Source organism: Scyliorhinus torazame, chromosome 9 (assembly GCF_047496885.1).
Source record: "Scyliorhinus torazame isolate Kashiwa2021f chromosome 9, sScyTor2.1, whole genome shotgun sequence".
NCBI classification, from domain to species: domain Eukaryota; kingdom Metazoa; phylum Chordata; class Chondrichthyes; order Carcharhiniformes; family Scyliorhinidae; genus Scyliorhinus; species Scyliorhinus torazame.
In genome coordinates, this window is record NC_092715.1 from 263,352,601 (window position 1) to 263,377,677 (window position 25,077).

At 50.6% G+C, this 25,077-nt stretch overlaps 1 protein-coding gene across 1 annotated transcript in view; it reads right to left on the reverse strand.

Annotated features, from left to right (window-relative positions):
- Positions 1-7,187: 7,187 nt before the first annotated feature.
- gda (guanine deaminase) overlaps positions 7,188-25,077 on the reverse strand; it is a 51,422-nt gene continuing 33,532 nt past the window's right edge. The window contains exons 9-14 of the mRNA XM_072517371.1: positions 19,950-20,047; positions 17,017-17,084; positions 14,534-14,680; positions 11,547-11,665; positions 11,415-11,442; positions 7,188-9,743 (exon numbers count right to left, since the gene is read on the reverse strand). Of these exons, the coding sequence (XP_072373472.1) occupies positions 9,676-9,743; positions 11,415-11,442; positions 11,547-11,665; positions 14,534-14,680; positions 17,017-17,084; positions 19,950-20,047 (528 nt within the window). The 3' untranslated portion in view covers positions 7,188-9,675. The remainder of the gene's footprint in view (positions 9,744-11,414; positions 11,443-11,546; positions 11,666-14,533; positions 14,681-17,016; positions 17,085-19,949; positions 20,048-25,077) is intronic.

The window sequence follows — 25,077 nt, forward strand, 5'->3', positions numbered from 1 at the left end:
TCAGAGACGGAGGGGTGTGTGTGTGACAGTGAGTGAGGGTCAGTGAGTGAGGGTCAGTGAGTGAGGGTCAGTGTGAGTGAGGGTCAGTCAGTGAGGGTCAGAGACGGAGGGGTGTGTGTGTGACAGTGAGTGAGGGTCAGTCAGTGAGGGTCAGAGACGGAGGGGTGTGCGTGTGACAGTGAGTGAGGGTCAGTGAGTGAGGGTCAGTGAGTGAGTGTCAGTGTGAGTGAGGGTCAGTGAGTGAGGTCAGTGTGAGTGAGGGTCAGTGAGTGAGGGTCAGTCAGTGAGGGTCAGTCAGTGATGGTCAGAGACGGAGGGGTGTGTGTGTGACAGTGAGTGAGGGTCAGTGAGTGAGGGTCAGAGACGGAGGGGTGTGCGTGTGACAGTGAGTGAGGGTCAGTCAGTGAGGGTCAGAGACGGAGGGGTGTGTGTGTGACAGTGAGTGAGGGTCAGTGAGTGAGGGACAGTCAGTGAGGGTCAGTCAGTGATGGTGAGAGACGGAGGGGTGTGTGTGTGACAGTGAGTGAGGGTCAGTGAGTGATGGTCAGTGACGGAGGGGTGTGCGTGTGACAGTGAGTGAGGGTCAGTCAGTGAGGGTCAGAGACGGAGGGGTGTGTGTGTGACAGTGAGTGAGGGTCAGTCAGTGATGGTCAGAGACGGAGGGGTGTGTGTGTGACAGTGAGTGAGGGTCAGTCAGTGATGGTCAGTTACGGAGGGGTGTGTGTGTGACAGTGAGTGAGGGTCAGTTAGTGAGGGACAGTCAGTGAGGGTCAGAGACGGAGGGGTGTGTGTGTGACAGTGAGTGAGGGTCAGTGAGTGAGGGTCAGTGAGTGAGGGTCAGTGAGTGAGGGTCAGTGTGAGTGAGGGGCAGTCAGTGAGGGTCAGTCCGTGAGGGTCAGTGAGTGTGAGATAGTGAGTGAGGGTCAGTGAGTGAGGGTCAGTGAGTGAGGGTCAGTGAGTGAGGGTCAGTGAGTGAGGGTCAGTCAGTGATGGTCAGTCAGTGAGGGTCAGTGAGTGATGGTCAGTGACGGAGGGGTGTGTGTGTGACAGTGAGTGAGGGTCAGTGAGTGAGGGTCAGTCATTGAGGGTCAGTGAGTGTGAGATAGTGAGTGAGGGTCAGTGAGTGAGGGTCAGTCAGTGAGGGTCAGAGACGGAGGGGTGTGTGTGTGACAGTGAGTGAGGGTCAGTGAGTGAGGGTCAGTGAGTGAGGGTCAGTCAGTGAGGGTCAGTGAGTGTGAGACAGTGAGTGAGGGTCAGTGAGTGAGGGTCAGTGAGTGAGGGTTAGTCAGTGATGGTCAGTCAGTGAGGGTCAGTCAGTGATGGTCAGTGACGGAGGGGTGTGTGTGTGACAGTGAGTGAGGGTCAGTCAGTGAGGGTCAGTCAGTGAGGGTCAGAGACGGAGGGGTGTGTGTGTGACAGTGAGTGATGGTCAGTGAGTGAGGGTCAGTCAGTGAGGGTCAGAGACGGAGGGGTGTGTGTGTGACAGTGAGTGAGGGTCAGTCAGTGAGGGTCAGTGTGAGTGAGGGTCAGTGTGAGTGAGGGTCAGTGAGTGAGGGTCAGTCAGTGATGGTCAGTGAGTGAGGGTCAGTCAGTGATGGTCAGTGACAGAGGGGTGTGTGTGGACAGTGAGTGAGGGTCAGTCAGTGAGGGTCAGAGACGGAGGGGTGTGTGTGTGACAGTGAGTGAGGGTCAGTCAGTGAGGGTCAGAGACAGAGGGGTGTGTTTGTGACAGTGAGTGAGGGTCAGTCAGTGATGGTCAGTGAGTGAGGGTCAGTCAGTGATGGTCAGTGACGGAGGGGTGTGTGTGTGACAGTGAGTGAGGGTCAGTCAGTGAGGGTCAGTGACGGAGGGGTGTGTGTGTGACAGTGAGTGAGGGTCAGTGAGTGAGGGTCAGAGACGGAGGGGTGTGTGTGTGACAGTGAGTGAGGGTCAGTGAGTGAGGGTCAGAGACGGACGGGTGTGTGTGTGACAGTGAGTGAGGGTCAGTCAGTGAGGGTCAGTCAGTGAGGGTCAGAGACGGAGGGGTGTGTGTGTGACAGTGAGTGAGGGTCAGTGAGTGAGGGTCAGTCAGTGATGGTCAGTGACGGAGGGGTGTGTGTGTGACAGTGAGTGAGGGTCAGTCAGTGAGTGTCAGTGAGTGAGGGTCAGTCAGTGAGGGTCAGAGACGGAGGGGTGTGTGTGTGACAGTGAGTGAGGGTCAGTCAGTGAGGGTCCGTCAGTGAGGGTCTGAGAGTGAGGGTCAGTGTGAGTGAGGGTCAGTCAGTGAGGGTCAGTCAGTGAGGGTCAGAGACGGAGGGGTGTGTGTGTGACAGTGAGTGAGGGTCAGTGAGTGAGGGTCAGTCAGTGATGGTCAGAGACGGAGGGGTGTGTGTGTGACAGTGAGTGAGGGTCAGTCAGTGAGGGTCCGTCAGTGAGGGTCTGAGAGTGAGGGTCAGTGTGAGTGAGGGTCAGTGAGTGAGGGTCAGTCAGTGATGGTCAGTCAGTGAGGGTCAGTCAGTGATGGTCAGTGACGGAGGGGTGTGTGTGTGACAGAGTGAGGGTCAGTCAGTGAGGGTCAGAGACGGAGGGGTGTGTGTGTGACAGTCAGTGAGGGTCAGTGAGTGAGGGTCAGTTAGTGAGGGACAGTCAGTGAGGGTCAGAGACGGAGGGGTGTGTGTGTGACAGTGAGTGAGGGTCAGTGAGTGAGGGTCAGTGAGTGAGGGTCAGTGAGTGAGGGTCAGTCAGTGAGGGTCAGTCAGTGAGGGTCAGTCAGTGAGGGTCAGTGAGTGTGAGATAGTGAGTGAGGGTCAGTGAGTGAGGGTCAGTGAGTGAGGGTCAGTGAGTGAGGGTCAGTCAGTGAGGGTCAGTGAGTGAGGGTCAGTGAGTGAGGGTCAGTGAGTGAGGGTCAGTGAGTGAGGGTCAGTGAGTGAGGGTCAGTCAGTGATGGTCAGTCAGTGAGGGTCAGTGAGTGATGGTCAGTGACGGAGGGGTGTGTGTGTGACAGTGAGTGAGGGTCAGTGAGTGAGGGTCAGTCAGTGATGGTCAGTGACGGAGGGGTGTGTGTGTGACAGTGAGTGAGGGTCAGTGAGTGAGGGTCAGTCATTGAGGGTCAGTGAGTGTGAGATAGTGAGTGAGGGTCAGTGAGTGAGGGTCAGTGAGTGAGGGCCAGTCAGTGAGGGTCAGTCAGTGAGGGTCAGAGACGGAGGGGTGTGTGTGTGACAGTGAGTGAGGGTCAGTGAGTGAGGGTCAGTCAGTGAGGGTCAGTGAGTGTGAGACAGTGAGTGAGGGTCAGTGAGTGAGGGTCAGTGAGTGAGGGTCAGTCAGTGAAGGTCAGTCAGTGATGGTCAGTGACGGAGGGGTGTGTGTGTGACAGTGAGTGAGGGTCAGTCAGTGAGGGTCAGTCAGTGAGGGTCAGAGACGGAGGGGTGTGTGTGTGACAGTGAGTGAGGGTCAGTGAGTGAGGGTCAGTGAGTGAGGGTCAGAGACGGAGGGGTGTGTGTGTGACAGTGAGTGAGGGTCAGTCAGTGAGGGTCAGTGAGTGAGGGTCAGTGTGAGTGAGGGTCAGTGAGTGAGGGTCAGTCAGTGATGGTCAGTGAGTGAGGGTCAGTCAGTGATGGTCAGTGACAGAGGGGTGTGTGTGTGACAGTGAGTGAGGGTCAGTCAGTGAGGGTCAGAGACGGAGGGGTGTGTGTGTGACAGTGAGTGAGGGTCAGTCAGTGAGGGTCAGAGACGGAGGGGTGTGCGTGTGACCGTGAGTGAAGGTCAGTCAGTGAGGGTCAGAGATGGAGGGGTGTGTGTGTGACAGTGAGTGAGGGTCAGAGACGGAGGGGTGTGTGTGTGACAGTGAGTGAGGTTCAGTGAGTGAGGGTCAGTCAGTGAGGGTCAGTGAGTGAGGGTCAGTGAGTGAGGGTCAGAGACGGAGGGGTGTGTGTGTGACAGTGAGTGAGGGTCAGTCAGTGAGGGTCAGTGAGTGAGGGTCAGTCAGTGAGGGTCAGAGACGGAGGGGTGTGTGTGTGACAGTGAGTGAGGGTCAGTCAGTGAGGGTCCGTCAGTGAGGGTCTGAGAGTGAGGGTCAGTGTGAGGGTCAGTGAGTGAGGTCAGTGTGAGTGAGGGTCAGTGAGTGAGGGTCAGTCAGTGATGGTCAGTCAGTGAGGGTCAGTCAGTGATGGTCAGTGACGGAGGGGTGTGTGTGTGACAGTGAGTGAGGGTCAGAGACGGAGGGGTGTGTGTGTGACAGAGTGAGGGTCAGTGAGTGAGGGTCAGTGAGTGAGGGTCAGTGAGTGAGGGTCAGTCAGTGATGGTCAGTCAGTGAGGGTCAGTCAGTGAGGGTTAGTCAGTGAGGGTCAGTCAGTGAGGGTCAGAGACGGAGGGGTGTGTGTGTGACAGTGAGTGAGGGTCAGTCAGTGAGGGTCAGTGAGTGAGGGTCAGTCAGTGAGGGTCAGAGACGGAGGGGTGTGTGTGTGACAGTGAGTGAGGGTCAGAGACGGAGGGGTGTGTGTGTGACAGTGAGTGAGGGTCAGTCAGTGAGGGTCAGAGACGGAGGGGTGTGTGTGTGACAGTCAGTGAGGGTCAGTGAGTGAGGGTCAGTGAGTGAGGGTCAGTGAGTGAGGGTCAGTGAGTGAGGGTCAGTCAGTGAGGGTCAGTGAGTGAGGGTCAGTCAGTGAGGGTCAGAGACGGAGGGGTGTGTGTGTGACAGTGAGTGAGGGTCAGAGACGGAGGGGTGTGTGTGTGACAGTGAGTGAGGGTCAGTGAGTGAGGGTCAGTGAGTGAGGGTCAGTGAGTGAGGGTCAGTGAGCGAGGGTCAGTGACGGAGGGGTGTGTGTGTGACAGTGAGTGAGGGTCAGTGAGTGAGGGTCAGTCAGTGAGGGTCAGTGTGAGTGAGGGTCAGTGAGTGAGGGTCAGTGACGGAGGGGTGTGTGTGTGACAGTGAGTGAGGGTCAGTCAGTGAGGGTCAGAGACGGAGGGGTGTGTGTGTGACAGTGAGTGAGGGTCAGTCAGTGAGGGTCAGTCAGTGAGGGTCAGTGAGTGAGGGTCAGTCAGTGAGGGTCAGAGACGGAGGGGTGTGTGTGTGACAGTGAGTGAGGGTCAGTGAGTGAGGGTCAGTGAGTGAGGGTCAGAGACGGAGGGGTGTGTGTGTGACAGTGAGTGAGGGTCAGTCAGTGAGGGTCCGAGACGGAGGGGTGTGTGTGTGACAGTGAGTGAGGGTCAGTGAGTGAGGGTCAGTCAGTGAGGGTCAGTCAGTGAGGGTCAGTGAGTGAGGGTCAGTCAGTGAGGGTCCGAGACGGAGGGGTGTGTGTGTGACATGGATGAAGGGGGAAAATTCGGAATGTGACGACTGGTTCTTCACCCGCAGCTTGGGTTTACCCAGGTGTTCTCCTCCACACCTCGTCCTCGCGCTCCTGCACCTCCGCTCTTTGCTGTATTATTGGTGGCAGGGCTGGACCCTGATCATGGCGAGATTGTTACCACCTTGAATTAAATACCCGCTCGGCAGGACTACTCCGGAGTGCCGTCGATAGCAGCAGTGTTGTAGCAGCACGCCAATGGTTTGCTCTATCACATTTCCTGCTGTGCAGATGTGGGTTGCACATGAAGGCATCAGTCATGTGATGATATCCACATCAGCATATCATGGTGCAAGCACACACACACTGATGGACAGGTAGTTGGACCAACCAACACACACACAACATCGCAGCCAATCACCAGTGAGAGCACACACACTATAAAACAGGGAACACCACAGTTCCCGCTCATTCTACCAGGAGATAGCTCAGACCACAGAGCTCACAGCGCGCCACTCAGACATAGACCATGTGCTGAGTGCCTCACTAAGATAGTGATAGGGCTGGGTCCACAGGTTAGCTGGTGAAGCACGTACCCAAGCCAGCAGTTAGTTGTAACCGTTGTTAAGATAATAAAACAGAGTTGTACCATCTACAGCCGTGTTGGATCATTTGTGCAGCAGAACACCCAACACAAGTCATATAGACACTGGATAGATAGCCATTGATGCCTTTAGTTTGCGATGATGCTGAAACGTAACTGGCACTGCGGACTACCACAGATTACCGCTGTGACTGCTGCCTACTACTGCATGTGGTAAAAAAAAATATCTGCTTCAACGATCAAAAGGTGCTAATAACACGGGTAATCACTAGATTCGTTTTTATACAAGGTGATCAAAGTGTAGAAAAAATAACAGACCGGTGCGGAGCGTTAGGCATTCTGGAATTAGACTTCATCAACGCAGGATGTCTAAACGGAATTAGAAAATCTCATTGGAATCATTCAAAAACTCTCCAAAAGGAGAGAGGTTGTTACTCCGTTTAAAGTTTTATCTTCACTGCCACGTTCTGTTTTGAAAATGTAGAACTAACTTATGAAAGTAAAAGTTGTCCTTCCAGCATTCCAGGATTTCACAATGTTTTGAATGCAAAGGTTAAATTCTGTTGTGCCTGGGTGTTGACTTTTCTTTGTTTACCTTTGCTGGATTTTTCCGGCAGAGACCAAGGGTACAAACGTGGCTCGCCTCCACCGATAGAAATGATCCACTGATTTTGGGATTGATGTCTGAAGATTTTAATTTGGGGGCCTAAGATCTCCCTTGGCAGCCCCCAGGAGTTTGCGTCAGTCAGTTTAGGGGATGGGAGGCGGGTTTGTGTGATGGACTGGGCGGTGTTCACGACTCTCCGAAGGTTCTTGCAGTCTTGGGCCAAGCAGTTGCCATACCAGGCTGTGATGCAGCCAGATAGGATGCTTTCTATGGTGCATCTGTGAAAGTTGGTAAGTCAGTGTGGGCATGCCGAGTTTCCTTAGTTTCCTGAGGTATAGGTGCTGTTGTGCTTTCTTGGTGGTAGTCAACGTGGGCCAACCAGGACAGATTTTTGGTGATGTGAACACCTAGGAATTTGAAGCTGTCAACCATCTCCACCCCCTTCTATTGTCCTTCTATTCCTTTGTCCCTCATGTTCTTACCCAATTTCACCTTCAATGCATCTGCACTATTCACCTGAGCCACCCACGTATGGCAGCGAGCTTGACTGGGTAGTCGCTACCAAGTTCCTTACTTGACTTCTCAATTACCATTTTGTATTTACGACCCCCTACATTTGGTATGGCACAAGTGGAAACACTCGGGTATCATTTCTGTATTTTTCAAGGACCACTGAAAGTCACCTGAGCAAATAATGCAAAATGAGTCTTCGTGTTGTACAATTAACTCTTTATTTATTATATTAGCGACACGCAGGGAACTGCGATTACAAAAAGATCTGCCTTAAAACAAGCTAGTTTTTGAAGCTCCAAAACCTCATGGCTTGAGGTCAAATATTTTGTTAAAGGGTTAACTATTTAGTGATCTATTGTAAGTTCAGATACCTTTGCGAGCAAAGTACAGCGACAACGCTGTTTATTAAGGGGCAATTTACACCAGTAAATTGTCATCAAATTACTGGCATATTTATTTGACACAGGGCAGCGCGCAAAGCATCTGAAGTCCCCTAATAAATAAAAATCGAACACTTAGCATTTAAACATGACCGATTTGGTGCAACCCAAAGTATTTAACAGACACAAGTGCATATAAACGACTTATCTATTCATTGACACCAAAACGTTACATCAGAGTTAGACTCAGATTTGATTTTACATGCTTTAAATAATGATGATATTGTTTTGAATGTAACTATTCACATTAGCAGCGTTTTCCTTTTATATTCTACATTTATGCTTCATTCGAAAGCTGTTTATTTTGCGTGTGTATATATTCCAGGTAGCTGAGCAGTTATTGAAGTGCATTGATAAAGTGTCTACGTAATTCACCACACTGCTTACTTCACCAAAGCAATGCAGTTAATATTTTAATCACAGAACTGATAGCGTAATCCAGACTTCCCCCTGTGCAGATTGCTGCTAAACTTGCTTTTTTTTTCCCTCGCCCTATTTTATCTGTAGACGGACCCAGAACCGGACAACAATTAGCAAAAGGAGCAATGGAGAGACGGGGAAAAATGTTGTGATCATAGTGAGTGTGTTCGGAAGTGGACTGTGCGGCCAGAGTGTGTGGTAGAGGCAGGTTCAATCGAGACTTTCGAGAGGGAGTTTGATTATCAGCTGAGAAGGAACAGTGTGCAGGGTCACAGAGGGAGGGCGTGGGTGAGTGACACTGGATAAATTGCTCCTACGGTGAGACGGTGCATACATGAGGAGCTGAAATGTAGCCACACAGTCTATTCACCCACTAAAAACCATCAGGGAACCATCACTATTTCCACTTTGCCTGTCATTTTCTCGTAGACTGTGTGGGGCGTAAACCAGAGCAATGGGGGTACCATTAGAACCTTTAAAATCACAGCTTAGGTCTCAGCTGGAGTGTTGTGTCTAATTCTGGGCCCCACACTTTGAAGAAGGGGGCCAAAGTATAGAGTGTATTCATCTGTGTGTGTGTGCGCGCGTGTATCTGTGTGTGTGTGTGTGTGTGTGTGCGCGCGTGTATCTGTGCGTGTGTGCGCGCGTGTATCTCTGTGTGTGTCATTGTCTATATGTGTATCTCTCTGTATATGCATGTGTCTGTATGTGTTCATGTGTCTGTAGTAAGGGGGTGGAGTGCCCTGCCTGCAACAGTAGTGGACTCGCCAACACTAAGGACATTCAAATGGCCATTGGATAGACATATGGACGATAAGGGAATAGTGTAGATGGGCTTTAGAGTGGTTTCACAGGTCGGCGCAACATCGACGGCCGAAGAGCCTGTACTGCGCTGTAATGTTCTATGTGTGCCTATGTCTGTGTGTGTGTCCGTCCATGTCTATGTGTGTGCCTGTGTGTCTCTGTGTAAATGTGTGCGTCTCTGTCTGTGTGCGTCTCTGTCTGTGTGCATCTGTGTTTATGTGTGTGTGTGTCTCTGTCTGCGTATGTCTCTGGCTCTATGTGTCTGTCTTTGCTTATGTGTCTGTCTGCATGTGTGCATCACGCTGTGCGTCTGTGTCTCTGTCTGTCTGTGTCACTGTGTGTGTCTCTATCTGTGTGTCTGTGTGTGTCTCTGTCTATGTATGTGGCTGTGTGTGTCTGCGTGTGCATCTCTGTGTGTGTGTCTCTCTGTCGTGTTTGTGTATGCGTGTTTCTGTGTGTGTGTCTCTGTGTGTTTGTGTCTCTGTGTATATGTGTATGTGTCTCTGTGTGTGTCTCTGTGGGTATGTGTGTGTCTCTGTGAGTCTCTGCGTCTGTGTGTTTTTGTGTGTGTCAATGTGTGGCTGTGTCTGAGTGTGTGTGCTTGTGTGGCGATTGGGCATCAGACTGGCTCACAAGTAATGTCTCTGAAATGCCATCTAATACTTGGTTTTGCAAAGCAATGCTGGTAGGTGCCTGGGAGGGCGAGGGGCCCCTGTAGCCTTGACACAGCCACAGGAACCCAACTGGAGTAGAAAACGAGAGAAAAATAACGAGCGAGAAATACGAGGGTAGAGTTTACAAGTAAATGGACAACATTTTCAATCTCGGTGACATTCAAGCACCAAATAGCAATTGTTGCGTGGAGCTCTGTGTTACAGCACAGGATTTACCATACGCACTCTTGTTGCATGAAAATCAGCTGAAGAAACTACAGGAGGTGAACAGTAACCAAAGCCGCAAGCAGAAATCAGAGAATTAATCTTTGCTATTATGTAATGGCCGTGTTTTGGTGCCTTTGTTAGCCTAGGGTGCCAGGAAAGGCACCACTTTCCTGCCGGCAACGTACACTTCAATCATGTTCCGGTCATCGCCTGGAATGGCATAAATATTAAATTAATTCAATGCAATAATAAACTTTAAAAAGAAATGCTCTTTCCTCAAGCCAGTTTTCAACCTATTGATGACTCCCCGGTTTCCATGGATTCCCCTCACGATGATTGTCCACACCTTCGGGCGATTTATATAGACGGCCGCCTTCTTCCCCTCTGTACGCTTAAGCCCTGCAAGAGAGCTGGCATAGACCAGATGGGCTGAACGGCCCCCATCTCTGTCGTAATGGCTCATCCAAACGCTGCTGCTGCCTCACATGCTAACTCGCACCAAGTCCCCGTCACCCTTCACCTCTGTGCCCTCTGATGTACGCTGGCTACACGTGGCCCAGCCGTGCCTCAATTTTGGCATTTTCATCGTCCTCCCTATTTCTGTAATCTGAAACCCTCCAATTCTGACCTCTGGCCAATGCCCCATTTTAATCACTCCACCAATTCATAGGATCATAGATTTTACAGTGCAGAAGGAGGCAATTCGGCCCATCAGGTCTGCACCGGCCCTTGGCACGAGCACCCAACCAAGCCAAAACCCACACCTCCACCCTATCCTTGTAACCCAGTAACCCCACCCCATCTTTTTGGACAATAAGGGCAATTTAGCATAGCCAATCCACCTATCTTTGGACTGTGGGAGGAAACCGGAGCACCCGGAGGAAACCCACGCACACACGGGGGAGAACGTGCAGACTCCACGCAGACAGTGACCCAAGCCGGGAATTGAACCTGGGACCCTGGAGCTGTGAAGCAACAGTGCTAACCACTGTGCTACTCTGGAAATTTCCGGAAATTCAAGCTGCTTCCCAGCAAGTGGCCTGTTGGTGTTGGAAATCTCTGGTATTTGTAGACCTTTGACATTCTGCATTTGCTACGGAGCTAAATCTAGACCTTAGTGGTTCAAATGAAATCATGTACTCATGAGAAACTGAAAACTAAGCTAACCAACGTGTACCAATGTGTCACACCTATACTGATGGAGCTCCCACTATCCGTTTGATCCTTGTCTATAAACTAGGTTCAGAACTTGGAAATTGTTAGAAAGTGATATGTTGCCGTTTTGTGAGCTCAAGTTTGTTACGTGCCTCATGTACGCTTGTTGAAGTAACATCCATTCACTCACAGGGATTAATTTTCTGCAAACAAAAGGAGTATGTCCAAGCCTTGCTCCTTTTTTTTTAATTACCCGGGATCTCGGGGAGCCTCTAATTCCCCATTGTTTTTTCCACGGCAACTCCTCAGCCAATCAAATGTGACGTGCCCACCAATCAGCACCCTTTTATCCTGTAGTACGAATTGTAATTGTTTGAAATTTGGGCATTCTGATGAGTGCAAAATGAAAAGCTTCAGCAACGTGTCTCTTTTCTCAAACAATATTCAAGGTTGGTGCTTCTTAAATCAAACAACTTCCGCCCGCAGAGGGATTGCTCAATGCTAAACATTATGGGTTGGCTAAATTGCCCCTTCGTGTCCAGGGATGTGAAGGCTAGGTTGTGGGGTTGCAAGGATAGGGTGGGACATGGATCGGTGCAGACTCAATGGGCCAAATGGCCTCCTTCTGCACTGTAGGGATGCTATGATTCTATGATTAACACCTGGTCAATGTCTTTGAAACTGCGGAGAATCTTTGTGAGAATTGCAATAAAATTCTGAACTCACCCAAGAATAAGAACTTCTGGAAGATATCCTTGAAAATGAGAAGGAATAATGTCAGTGGCTTTCCAGAACAATGGGGCTACAGAAAAGGTACTTTCTAATCTGTGTTTTGAAGTCAGGGCAGAGTGTAATTACCTTCTGAGGATCATCGGGGAATACGTCAAAAGGACTATCCGGGACGTTGGTTTTGACAAGGACGGCATCAAAGTCCTTCCCCACCTCAAAGTTTCCAATCAGTTTATCGAGGCCCAAAGCTGCAGAAGGCAAAACAATTCTTTACAAATGTTCACATAGAACACGCCAGGGGTTACAGTTACATGGGATGGGTGGGAGAATTTGGGATTGTTCTCCTTAGAGCTGAGCTGGTGATGGGGAGATTTGGTTGAGAGGTTTAAAATCAAAAGGATTCGATTGAGTAAATGAGGAGTAGCCATTGCCAACAGCTGAAGGATTGCTAAACAAAGGACGCGGCAAAACAGCCAGAGGGCAAATGAGAGAAAAAAAAACTTTATTCAATGAGTGGTTGAGATTTGGGGTGGTTGGGATTTGGGTCGTTGGGATTTGGGTCGTTGGGATTTGGGTCGTTGGGAATTGGGAACGGGCAGTGGAAGCAGAATCAATCGGAAATTTCAAAAGGGAACCAGAGAAATAGACGGAGAAGGAAAAATGACAGGAATGTGGGTAAATAGTGGGGGAGTGGAGCTAATTGGGTTGTTCTTTGAGACGGCCAGCATGGAGGGATGGGCCGGATGGCCTCTATAATTCTATAACCAGGAGCTGCAACGCTGAGAACACTGGACACGCTGACTGCTTCTCGAGGGCGATTAATTGCACAAAGTGGTCATTCACCGTTTTTATATTGGGGACGAGGCCAAAGGGGATGGAGGTGCAGGGATGTTATTGAGAGGAACTGGGGAGGACTGAGGAGGTGCGTGGGCAGTACGTGCTCTTATAGTAGGGAAAGTGCAATAATATTATGCAGAACGCAGCAATAATGTGCAAGAACACAATGGGCGGGATTCTCCGAGTTTGGTTCTCCGATTTTGGGACTATGTCCGGAGGACCCGTGGTGTTTTGCGTGGGAAAAATCGGCAAGGCCCCAGCACCGATCCTCTGACTGGTGAGGGACTAGCACCCCATGCCACGTAAAATGCATGGCCTTCCCGATATAAACGCTGGGTGAATTGCTGGGTCCATGGCTGCGTATGCACACGGCAGCACAAGTGGGTAGCACGGTGGCTTCACAGCTCCAGGGTCCCAGGTTTGATTCCCCGTGGGGTCACTGTCTAAGCGGACGTTCTCCCCGTGTCTGCGTGGGTTTCCTCCGGGTGCTCCGGTTTCCTCCCACAGCCCAAAGACGTGCAGGTTAGGTAGATTGGCCATGAAAATGAAAATGAAAATCGCTTATTGTCACAAGTAGGCTTCAAATGAAGTTACTGTGAAAAGCCCCTAGTCGCCACATTCCGGCGCCTGTTCGGGGAGGCTGGTACGGGATAAATTGCCCTTAGTGACCAAAAAGGTTAGGAGTTATTGGGTAACAGGGATAGGGTGGAAGTGAGGGCTTAAGTGGGTCGGTGCAGACTCGATGGGCCGAATGTCCTCCTTCTGCTCTGTATGTTTTATGTTCTATGTGATGACCTGCAGCAGTCATGCCATACAATACGGATCCGACTTGCCAGATAGTGCCACCCTGGATACCACCTCGCCAACCACGGGCCTCCCCCACCAGGCCCCACAGACCACCCCCGGCCAGCAGCAAAGCCCCTGCCCGGCTGTTGGTGGCGCTCGACGCAGTCCGCAGCCGCCACAGCGGGTGCCCGACCAGTGAGACCACACGTCAACAGCGCCGTCGGGAACACTGCCCCTCGGGAGGGGAGCATCAGGGGGGAGGGCCTTCAGGTAACGTCCTGGGGCCGTCACAACGGCGTGTGGCGTGCTCCCCAACGCTGCCGTTTTGGAATGGGCAGAACATCCGAAAACAGGCGCCGCTGCCGATTCGGCCGTAAAAAGGGATTCACCGCCCGATCGCCGATTCGGAAATTGCCGTCGGCAAGCGGAGAATCCCGCCCAAGATGTCCCTTTGTGCTGGTGGGACTGTGTGCGTGTGACTCCTGCGGTCGCTCTTACTCGCTCGGTTTGCTGAATGAGTCTCGGTTGTCGGTGCCCGGCACCAGAAGATTGACTCGACTGATCACTGGGACGAGGATAGGCTGAGCAGGTGGAGATTATCTCTCCTGGCGTTCAGAGGAATGAGAGGTGATCATCGCCAAATAGCAGAGGAAGCCCGAAGGGGTGCATGACTTGCTCTTGCCCCCTGTGTTCACAGGAGGTCACCCAATCCCGGAGTTCAAAGGAATCAGTATATTGGCAAAGAAAACCGCACTGACCCTGACATCAACCTCTGCACTCAGAAATTCACCATTCAATACATCTTGTGTTCAAATAGAAGAGGACAAGTGCTTTCTTTTTTTTCTTTCGCTCAAGAAAAGAGCAGGCTGAGGCGTGATCTGATTGGGGTCTTCCAAACGACAGCCGAGATCTCCCAGTGCTCCCCCTCCCCCCACGGCTTGTTTTCCGTCAGCGAAGGAGCTCTCCGTCGGCGTGATCTTCCAGTCCCAGAAAGGTCCACGCCGCTTAGTGCGGTGTGCCCGACCCGGCGTGTCGCCCTTGGCGAGACATAGCGGTCCCGCTGGCGGGCAGGGCCGGGTGATCCCGCCCAATGAGCGGGTTCGCCAGGATGGAGGTAGATGTTCTGACCTCTTGGGTCAGAACCACAATGAGGGGGGTCATCAATATGAAGTCGTCGCTGATAAATCCAACAGGGAGTTCGGGATTGTACCCAGAGAGTGGTGAGAATGCAGACGTTGCTCCCACGCAGGGTGATTGAGTTGGATGGCGTGGATACATTTAAGGAGAAGTTGTAAAAACACATGAGGGAGAAAGGAATAGAGGGATAGGTCGATAGGGTGGAATGAAATAGGGTGAGAGGTGGCTGGAACATCAGCACCAGTATAGCCAACGGGCTGAATGTCTAATAAATACTAATGTGTAATTCTATTATAATTTTTGTCCATTGTTAAATTGCAGAAAGAGCTTTATGATGCTAATCAGTAGTTTCCTACCTTTGCTGCCACCGAGAGTGGCAAGTCTAAATACCTCCTGGTACGAAAGCTTTTCATAATTAGAAGATCTGAGGCTCAGTATTTTGGTTACATCAATTGCACTTCGCACGGCATTCAGCATAGACGGAGAGTAACCACCTGAGACATCTGGAATAGAGGTTAACACTTGATGATCATATCCCTGCGAGAAAGCTGATCCTCTCTGGGAGCGAATACCTTCAATATTTTGACTAAAAGCAACTCAGTTCAAACTGGCAAGGCCAAGGGTGGACGAGCACGGTAAGGGCAGCACTGTAGCCTTGTGGATAGCACAATTGCTTCACAGCTCCAGGGTCCCAGGTTCGATTCCAGCTTGGGTCACTGTCTGTGCGGAGTCTGCACATCCTCCCCATGTGTGCGTGGGTTTCCTCCGGGTGCTCCGGTTTCCTCCCACAGTCCAAAGATGTGCAGGTTAGGTGGATTGGCCATGATAAATTGTCCTTAGTGTCCAAAATTGCCCTTAGTGTTGGGTGGGGTTACTGGGTTACGGGGATAGGGTGGCGGTGTTGACCTTGGGTAGGGTGCTCTTTCCAAGAGCCGGTGCAGACTCGATGGGCCGAATGGCCTCCTTCTGCACTGTAAATTCTATGATTCTATGAGGGGGTATGGGAGTTATTCTCGCTCCTTTGCCTTCTCTCTCCCCATCTCTGGTTGGCTATATTTCTGAAATCTCCACGTTCCAATTTCCAATTCACATTCCTGCCTGGAGACTCCCCTTGTTCGGTACACCAACACCCAACGATGTGTGGAGTTTCCTCAAACAAGGAAGAAGCAAGGTTTCCTGTCACATGGTGACTGACATTCTTTTTTTTTAAAATATGTTTATTAAGAATTTTTTTACAGAATTTTCAACCATATAAACAACCCCCCCCCCCCCCCCCCCCGCCCCCATAACAAAAAAGAAGAAAAAACTCACATAGCAAGACATGAACATGGCAAATCAATATGATACAGAACTTTGTACATTGGATTCCTCCCGTACAGATCAGTTTTCCGGATCGTTTATGTTTTTCTTGCTCAGATGCCCCCCCCGGAGAACCCCCCCTTCCCTATCCCTCCCTCTTCCCCTCCCCCCCCCCCCCCCAGAAAGAGATGTCACTGGTTACATTCTGACATGAACTGCACTCCCCAAGTTCTGCTGGCTGTAAAGCATTTTGGGCTATCCTGGGGTCAGGGAGGTGCTGTAGAAAGACAAGAGCTTCCGTCCTCCATCTTCCCTGCCCCTTCACTTCCATTCCATCAGTCTCTCCTTGCTTTCTTCCTTCTTTCCCATAGCCTTCGTACCTCGTCTTCCTTTCCCTCCTCCTCCCCCACCCCCCACCCCCCAGTTTTCATCTTCACTCTTCTAACAACCTCCTTCCCCTCCCTTCCTGTGCCTTTCCTTCCTTTCGTCCACTCCTCTTCTATCCTTCCCAGGGCCCTGATGGGTATTTGTACTAGTAGGGGAACATTTTGGGTATTAGTCATTCCCGAAGCCACAACATTATATGAAGTAAGAAGCTAAACATTTTTCTCCATCTCCGGGTGATAACCCCAACCTGTGAAGCACCTCAGGGTGTTTTACTCTGTTAAAGGTTCTACATAATGACAAGGTCTTATATCAGCTGTATGCTTACACCTAATAATAATCATCTTTATTAGTGTCACAAGTAGGCTTACATTAACACTGCAATGAGGTTACTGTGAAAAGCCCCTAGTCGCCACATTCCGGTGCCTGTTCGGGTACACGGAGAGAGAATTCAGAATGTCCAATTCACCCAACAAGCACGTCTTTCAGGACTTGTGGGGGGAAACCGGAGCACCCGGAGGAAACCCACGCAGACACGGGGAGAATGTGCAGACTCCGCACGTCACCCAAGCTGGGAATCGAACCTGGGACCCTGGTGCTGTGAAGCAACAGTGCTAACCACAGTGCTCCCAACAAAAGAAACCCATCTCCAACACTCTGCCCTCAATAGTGACGGAGACTGTTCAAACACCAGAGTTCCTTTGCCCTCCCTCAATGTCATCCTCTTCACTACCCAGCTTCTCAATCCTGCCCAAAGAGAGTCAATCACAGGAGATGGAGAGGGGGTGGCAGGGTAAGGGGGGGGGGGGAGGCAAGAAACAATGGCGAGGGTAGAGGGTCCCAAGACAAACCTGGGTTGTCTTTCTGGTGAGGACTGTGGGCAGCTGCCCAGAGTGCCTTTGCGGGTTACGGATGAGAACAAACTCTTCAATCCTGCTTCCTCGCTGGGGCGTGGCGTTCGGATGTTGGGTGGAAGCACCGACACTAAAACCCAGGATGGATGGACAGGCTTCCTGCTAAACCCTGCGCCAATGCCTGGGTAAGTATTTGGAACCCCAAGGCTGCCATGGGCTTGAGGGGGAAAGAAAATAAGAGAGTGACAAAGTACAGCACCTCAGTTTAATTTATTGAGAAGCAAAATAGAGCTTTTACCTACCAGTTCCTAGTCCTATGTTCACTTTATGGTTCAAAGCATTTCGGGCATCAAATAAGCCACTGCAAAGTCTAAAAGATAAAACGAAAGAGAGGTGATGTCTCCATGCCCCTGATGAATAAGTTCAACTTACATGCTGTTTTGTATGTTACATGGACTTGTCTGTAAGCTTCACCTCTGCACATAGGAACATAGGAATTCGGAGCAGCAGTAGGCGAAACTTCGCTAGTCAATCAGATCATGGCTGATATCTTCCTGGTCTCAAATCCACCTCCCCACCTGTTGTCCATATCCCTTTAACCCATTTTTTAATCAAAAATATATCTATCTCTTGAAACCATTTATCTAAGCACTACAAACCTTTGTTGGTCAATGCTAAAGTTGCAGCCACAGTTGTATCTAAGTATAGAAGGAAAGGAAAGAATTGGGGGAAGGGAGGTACTTGATCATCACTAACATAATCTGGACCTCATTCACCCAATATCTCAAATTAAATCATCCTTCTGAACGCAAATATCTCTTGTTTCGTGATTCTCCCGGGATTCTCAATTTTTACTCTGGATCCAAATTTCCAGCTGTACGAATGGGTTTCACTTTGGCCTGCCCAAAAGTTAGAGTGTGTTTAACCGCAATGCTAGTCTCAAATAAATCCAATCGAGAATTCAGGAGGAACCTCTTCACCCAGAGAGTGGTGAGAATGTGGAACTCGCTCACACAGGGAGTTGTTGGTGCGAACAGCTTAGATGCGTTCAGGGGGAAGTTAGGTAAAGACCTGAGGAAGAAGCGAATCGGAGTATTTGCTAATCAATCGAGGTGAAGAAGGTGTTGGAGGAGAGGGAGCGAGGAGACAAGCGCTGGCTATTGTTCAGGGTCCCAACACAATATTGGATCACCTTCCTTGACTTGTGCCATGGACAGCTGCCTAAAGAGCCTGGGTACGGACGATTAGGTCAGTGATGGGCAATCTGCAACCCAGGAGGCTCATGGGACCTTGCCTGGGTTCTGAGTGCAACCCACCTGACATTTTGTTGACCACACGCAGGGCCGCCACATTCCGCTGATTCCTGTCCATGTAGTCTTTGTCTTCCCGGTTTGACTGAAGTGATTCACACGTAAAAAGAGGGCGAGTGAAGTGAGGTGCGTGTTGATTGCTCACGACAAAGAATAAAGAGCAAAGAAAAGTACAGCACAGGAACAGGCCCTTCTGCTGTCCAAGCCCGTGCCGGCCATGCTGCCCGTCTAAACTACAATCTTCTACACTTCCTGGGTCCGTATCCCTCTATTCCCATCCTATTCATGTATTTGTCGAGATGCCCCTTAAATGTCACTATCATCCCTGCTTCCACCACCTCCTCCGGCAGCGAGTTCCAGGCACCCACTACCCTCTGTGTAAAAAACTTGCCTCGTACATCTCCTCTAAACCTTGCCCCTCGCACCTTAAACCTATGCCCCCTAGTAATTGACCCCTCTGCCTTGGGGAAAAGCCAACATTGACTGTGAGAGCCGTGCACCCCCTCTGCTTCTGAAGCGTAAATATTTCTTCTGTTTTTACCATTTGAAGTTGATGGCAGTTCTATTAATACGTGGAGCCTTGTCTAGAACTCATGACAAAATATTCGGCATGCATTAAGTGTATTTGGGTCTTATCCATGGGGAACAAGCCCCGATTGAAATCTTGCGGCCCACTGAGATGAAGGAGGGACACATCTGACCCACTCACTGGCTCAGGTTGCCCATCACAAGACTAGACCAAGCTCCAGAAAGGTGGAGCATAAACACTGGCTTAGACAGGTTGGACCAAATGGCCTGTTTCTTTGCTGAAACGTCTGACATAAGTCGACGTAGAAAGGTAGCCACAATTTGCCAAAATGTAAAAACATTTTAGGATCCGGGCCTACATTCCCAGTTGGGATACCCAATCATTGGGAGTGACGGTGAGGGAGAAGGTACAGCCCCAGAAAGGGGGTGGGCGGGGATTCCCGGTCTGGCAGTCCACCCTGCCAAACATCTCTGGCTCCAGCCAGCATGAGACTGCATTTCAAACCGGGGCCCACAGGGGGAGCGGACAGGGCAAACCGGGACCCAGTCTATCCACCTCCAATTCTCAGCTTGCCCCCCACTTGCATTGTCATAGCATCTTTCACAACCTCAGAATGCTCCAAAGCGCTTCACCGTCAATGGAGTACTTTTCAAAGTGTCGTCACTCTTGTAGTGTAGGAAAGGCAGCAGGAAATGTCCACACACAGCAATGTGATGGTGACCTGTTTTAGTGATGCTCGTTGAAGGATAAATATTGGCCAGCACATCAGGGAGAACCCCCATGCTCCTCTTTGGAATGAGGGCCACCAACTCTTTTAGGCCTATCTCCGAGAGCTAAAGGGGCTTTGTTTAACACCTCACCTGAGAGACCGCACCCCGAGCTCTGCTGCCTCCGCTCGGGGCTGAGTTGGAAATTTTGAGCTGGGTATTTTGTTCTAACCTCCAGAGGGGGATCACTGAGGTAAGACTAACACCGGGATCAGTGTGGGTATTTGGCCCAGATATACTGATTTCAGTGATGTGGTGTTCTCTGTGTTTCTTGTTCTCAGGATGGGTGTTGTTGTGCTCACATGGACCACAGAAGCTAAGTTCATTAACAAAGCTAACATTTATTACACTACTTATTAAAGTTTGACCATTTACTCCTATAGTAAACAATAATCTAGTAATCTACAATCTACACTCTATTGACACAAGTCTCTACACTCTATCTATAACTGTACTCTGATCTCTCTCACTGCTCCTATGTTCTCCTCTCCAGCCTTCTCCCAGAAGCCTGTGAGTCAGTGCTTTATATAGTTCCACATCTAGCTCCATCTAATGGTTAATTATGATAGGACATTAACCCTTTGTATTCTGAACATTTCCCATAATGTCACAAGTGATTGCATACTTACGAGAAGTTTGAGTTGGGGCAGTGTGAAATGGCCGCTCCTTTTTTGCGGAAGAGTTCCAGCTCCTGATCGGAGAGGTACACTCCGTGTGCCATGATGGTCTGTGTGAAAAGATTGTTTGCGACAGCCGGTTAATGACAGAAGGCCAATTTGGAATACAGTCAGAGGCAGTGGGAAATATCCAGATGAAAGGGTTAGTAAAGGAACAGAGAGGACGATGAAAAGGATTGAGACGGCGGGAGCGACAAGGATGAGAGGAATTGTGTAAAGAGAGAAAGAAAGAGAAAGGACAGAGAGAGCGAGCGCGAGAGACAGACAGACGGACAGACTGAGAGAGAGACAGAAAGAGACAAAGAGAGAGAGAGAATGTGATGATTGTCCCTTTAAGGGTAACACAGCAGAGTATGGGTCACCCGGCCTGGGTGACCAATGGGGACTCAGAGTAGGGAATCACCCCGCTGCATGTTTTTCAGCAGGGGATGCGGCCCGTCAGCGGAATCTACCGGTCCTGCCGTTGTCAAGGGGACTTCCTGCTGACAGCACCCCTCTCCACCGGGAAACCCGTGCGCCGGTGTGGGACCGGAATTTCCCGCCAGCGTGATCAGCCAGTAAATCCCGCCTCCCCATCCCTTGATCACCCCCTTCAAAGTGAACTTAACCTTCTCAAGATGCAGAAACTCCATCAGGTCCCCCAGCCACACTGAGGCACAGGGTGGAGAGATTGACCTCCACCCCAACAGGACCCGCCTGCGAGCGATCAACGAGGCAAAGGTTAAAACATCTGCCCCCACCCCCATCTGCAGCTCCGGCAGGTCCAACACCCCAAACATTGCCTCCAGGGGGCTGGGCTCCAAGTCCATGTGCAAGATCACCAACATGGGGCTGAATAACCACCTCCAAAACTTCTTCATCTTTGGACAGGGCCAGAACGTATGTACCTGATTGGCCAGACCTCTCCCACACCGCTCGCAAGTGTCCTCCACCCTCTCGAACAACCGGCTCATCCTCGACCTCGTCAGGTGCGCCCTGTGCGCCACCTTTAACTGTATCAACCCCAGCCTCGCGCACGAGGTGGAGGCATTCACCCTCCGCAGCACCTCACACCACAACCCCTCCTGAAATGCCACCCCCAGCTCCTCCTCCCACGTGGCCTTAACCCCCTCCAATGATGCCCTATCCTCCTGCAGAATCCCCCCATAAATCGCCGAGATGACCCCCCCCTCCGACAACACCCCCTCCAACAACGAGGAGGGTGGTGTGACAAGAAACATCGGGAAAACCTTCCTTGCAAAGTCCCGCATCTCTGTCAACTCCTCGAAACTCACAAACCTGAAATAAGTCCTTCCTTCATTTCCATCATCCTCCTTCGCTCCTCCCACCCCTGAAACCTAGCATCCAATCTCGCTGGCTCAAACACATGATTCTCTCAGACCGACATCAGATTCGACCCCGCCCCTAACTTTAAGTGTTGCTAAAAATTGCCTCCATATCTTCAGCGTGGCTACCACCTCCGGACTCCTGGAGTACTTCCCTGCGGCAAACGGGAGTGGCGCCGTTGCCAGCACCCGCAACCCGGACCCCCTACAAGAGCCTGACTCCACCCTCACCCCCATTGCCTCCGGCTCCCTACCCCAGCCCCGCACCTGCTTGGGGTTCGCCCAATAATAAAACAACCCCCCCCCCCCAAAAAAACTCTTTCAGCACGAAGACCGGTAAACACTGGAATAAAAATAAAAACCGCGGCAAAACGTCCATCTTTACCGCCTGTAACCAGCCTGCCAATGACAGGGGAAGGCGGTCGCCCTCAACAAATCCGCCTTGACCCTGCCCGCTAGGCTCGTAAAATTCTTTTTACAGAGCCGGGCCCAATCTCCAGCCACCTGCACCCCCAGAAACCCCCAGAGAAGTCGCCACACAAAACGGCAAACCCCCCCAAGCCAGCTCCCATCCCCGGCGGGGAGACCACAAAACACTCGCTCTTCTCCGAATTCAATTTGTATCCCGAAACCCCCCGAAATCACCTGAGCGGCCCCATTATATCCCCCACCTTGGGAACCGGGTTGGAAATATACAACAAAAGGTCATCGGCGTACAGGGGCACCCTATACCCCACCCCGCTTCCCTCACTATTCCCCTCCACTTATCCAAGCTCCTCAGCGCAGTGATCAAGGGCACTATCGCCAGCGTAAATAAAAGGGGGGACATGGGACACCCCTGTCTCGTTCCCCTATGCAGCTGAAAATATCCAGAGTTCACCTAATTCATACGAATACTTGCCTTCGGTTCCTTCAGTAACAATTTAACCCACGCCACAAACGTAGGCCCAATCCCAAACCGCTCCAATACCGCAAACAAATAACTTCACTCTACTCGGTCAAATGCCTTCTCCACATCCAGTGCCACCACCACCTCCTGCTTCCCCCCACTTCTCATGCGGAGAGCACCACGTTTAACAAGCATATTCGGGGACAACTGCCTGCCCTTTATAAACCCCGTCTGATCCTCCCCAATCACCTGCGGAAGGAACTCTTCCAGCCTAAGCACCAACCCTTTGGTCAGAATGTTGGAATCCACATTTAGCAAAGTTATTGGCCAATGGGTCCTTATCCTTTATCAACAAATAGATGCCTGTTCCATCGTCTCCAGAAGCGCCCCTCCTAACTACCGCAACCTCAAACATCTCCACCAACGGCGGCGCCAGCCTGTCCGTAAACATCTTATAAAATTCCACTGGGAGCCCATCCGGCCCCGGTGCTTTACCCATTTGCATTTTCACATTCACCGTCCAAACCTCCTCAATTGGCTCCTGCAACTCCGCCCTATCCTCTTCTTCCACTGTGGGACTCTGCAGCCCCTCCAAAAACTCACTCCTATCTGACTCATCCCCCGGGGGCTCCGACCTATACAACCTCTTATAAAACTCCTCAAATGCCCCATTCACCTGCTCCACGGACCACAGTCACCAGCTCCCTCACCCAGTCCCGAACCTGAACAATCTCCTGGGAGTGACTGGCCTTCTCCCCGTACTCGTACAACACATTGTAGACTAGGAGGCGGGCTGGGAGATTCAGCGGATTGGAGAGGCTGAGGGACGGACACAGAAAGAATCTGAATCGGCCGGCAGGGTCAAAAGTTTAGAATCAATTGTACAGAGACAAAAACAAGAGACAATAACCCTGTGAAGCAAGAGCTGTAGTTTTAAGCTTGAAAAAGTAAAACTTGAGCAAAAGAAAGAGTTGCTACAAAGTTTTTTTTAAAAAAGAGCAGGCAGAAAGCAGTGCTTTAAGTTCAACAAAAAGGCCAAAATGAGTTGAAGCATAGGAAGATCAAGAGGCCGAATCGGAGTGCCAGGCTCCTGATGGGTAGGGTCATGGGGTAAGCCTGCTGGGTCCCGTGGCAGTAACCCTTGCACCGAAGAACTTCAATCAAGTTGAGCAATTCTCAACCTTTTTTTAAAAAAGGAATTTGGATAAAAGACAAAGAATTGCTACAGTTAAAAAAGTTCAAAAGTTTTTAAAAAACAAAGTGGTACTACGAAGCAGCGCTGCACCTTTAAGAATACACAAATAAAAAGAAACAGCTCCGAATACTCTGTACCTGCATTGATACATTTCTTGCTAAATACACCTACAAAGGGTGTATCCAACTGTATCAAAGCAACTACAGCCTGTGATGGAAAAAAGATTACTACGCAGTCTTAAAGCGGCAATACCATTAAAGAGGTGATATATTTAAAGTGGCAATGCACTTAAAGCAACAACACAAGCAGGAACAAACAGCCATGAGCAGAAAAATTAGAGAAGACCACAGATAGAGGGCAACTCTCTAAATAGGTCCACAGGCAGCAAAGACCTCAAAGAGCAGGTAACAAAGGCCTCAGCAGGCAATAGAAGACCCCAGAAGAAGGGCAATGAAAGACCCTACAAGGAGGACAATGAGGGAATTACAGAATGGAAACAAGTCAACACTTCATCGGAGACCGACCTGATCAACAGTGAAACCAAACGGGCTTGGCTGAAGTTAAGACAATTAGAAATGAAGGCGAAATGTACAAGAACATGATGGAAGAAGACGCAGAAATTAAAGACTTCAAAAGAATCCAGGAAACATAAAGGGAAATCACCAAAAAGAATGCAAGTTCTAGGGAAGACATAAAAAACAAGACGAAGGGCGGAATCTAACTGAATGGGAACAGCGTTCCATAGAGAGCGTGTTTAGTCAGATGTTTCCCCGCGATCGGAGCACGGGAAACACCACGCTATTGAACGTCCACTCGGGAAGGTACGGGGCCTCAGCAGGGAATGCCCCAATGAGGCTGCACTTTGTCCCATTTTCCGTGCTGGGGAACTCTGCTCGGCGGAACTCAGTGCCAAAGGAGATCGGGACACCATTCCTCGACCCCCACCCCCGATGTGACGCCCAAACCTCCCCAGAGCCCCAACTCACCTATAAGGGGGTCCTCAGGGAAAATACCAGCCTGGCACCCTGGCAGTGCCCCTGCCAGTTCCACCTGGGCACCTTGGCAGTGCCACCCTGCACAGAGGGTAACCACCTGGGGGCCTCCGATCCCCTGGGAAAACCCCCACAAGTGCCTTTCCTCCTGATTCCCATTTGTGGAGACCAGCACTGAACGGCACTCGCCCAAGGTCTCCAAGACCTGGGATTAGAGCCCAACAGCTTGGGTAGATCGTGTGCACATTAGAGTGGGACTAGCTGTCTCACTTTAATATGCACATTTGCTAAAACGTGATCCTGCCCACAATGGGCGGGATTCACATCGCGGCGTCTCTGAGATTGGGTGAGACCTTGCGAGTTATGGTGAGCCGGGTAGATCCCAGGAAAGGGATCACTTAGCATCTACCTGCGCTGCCTCTCGGGCACAATGTGGTCAGTAGATGGTGCCCGAAATGACTTTTGTTTAAAAAAAGTATTTTATTCCAAACATGTTCAACATAGAAACATAACCTTAACTTCCAACAGAGTTTCCAGTTTGTACATTTTTCCCCATTAACCCCCCCCCCCCCCCCCCCCCCCCCCCCGCTGTGACAAACAGCTCCTCCAATATTTTTATGAACAGCCTCCGCTGCACCTCGAATCCCTCCTCTGACCGCCTTAGGGTAAATTTGATTTT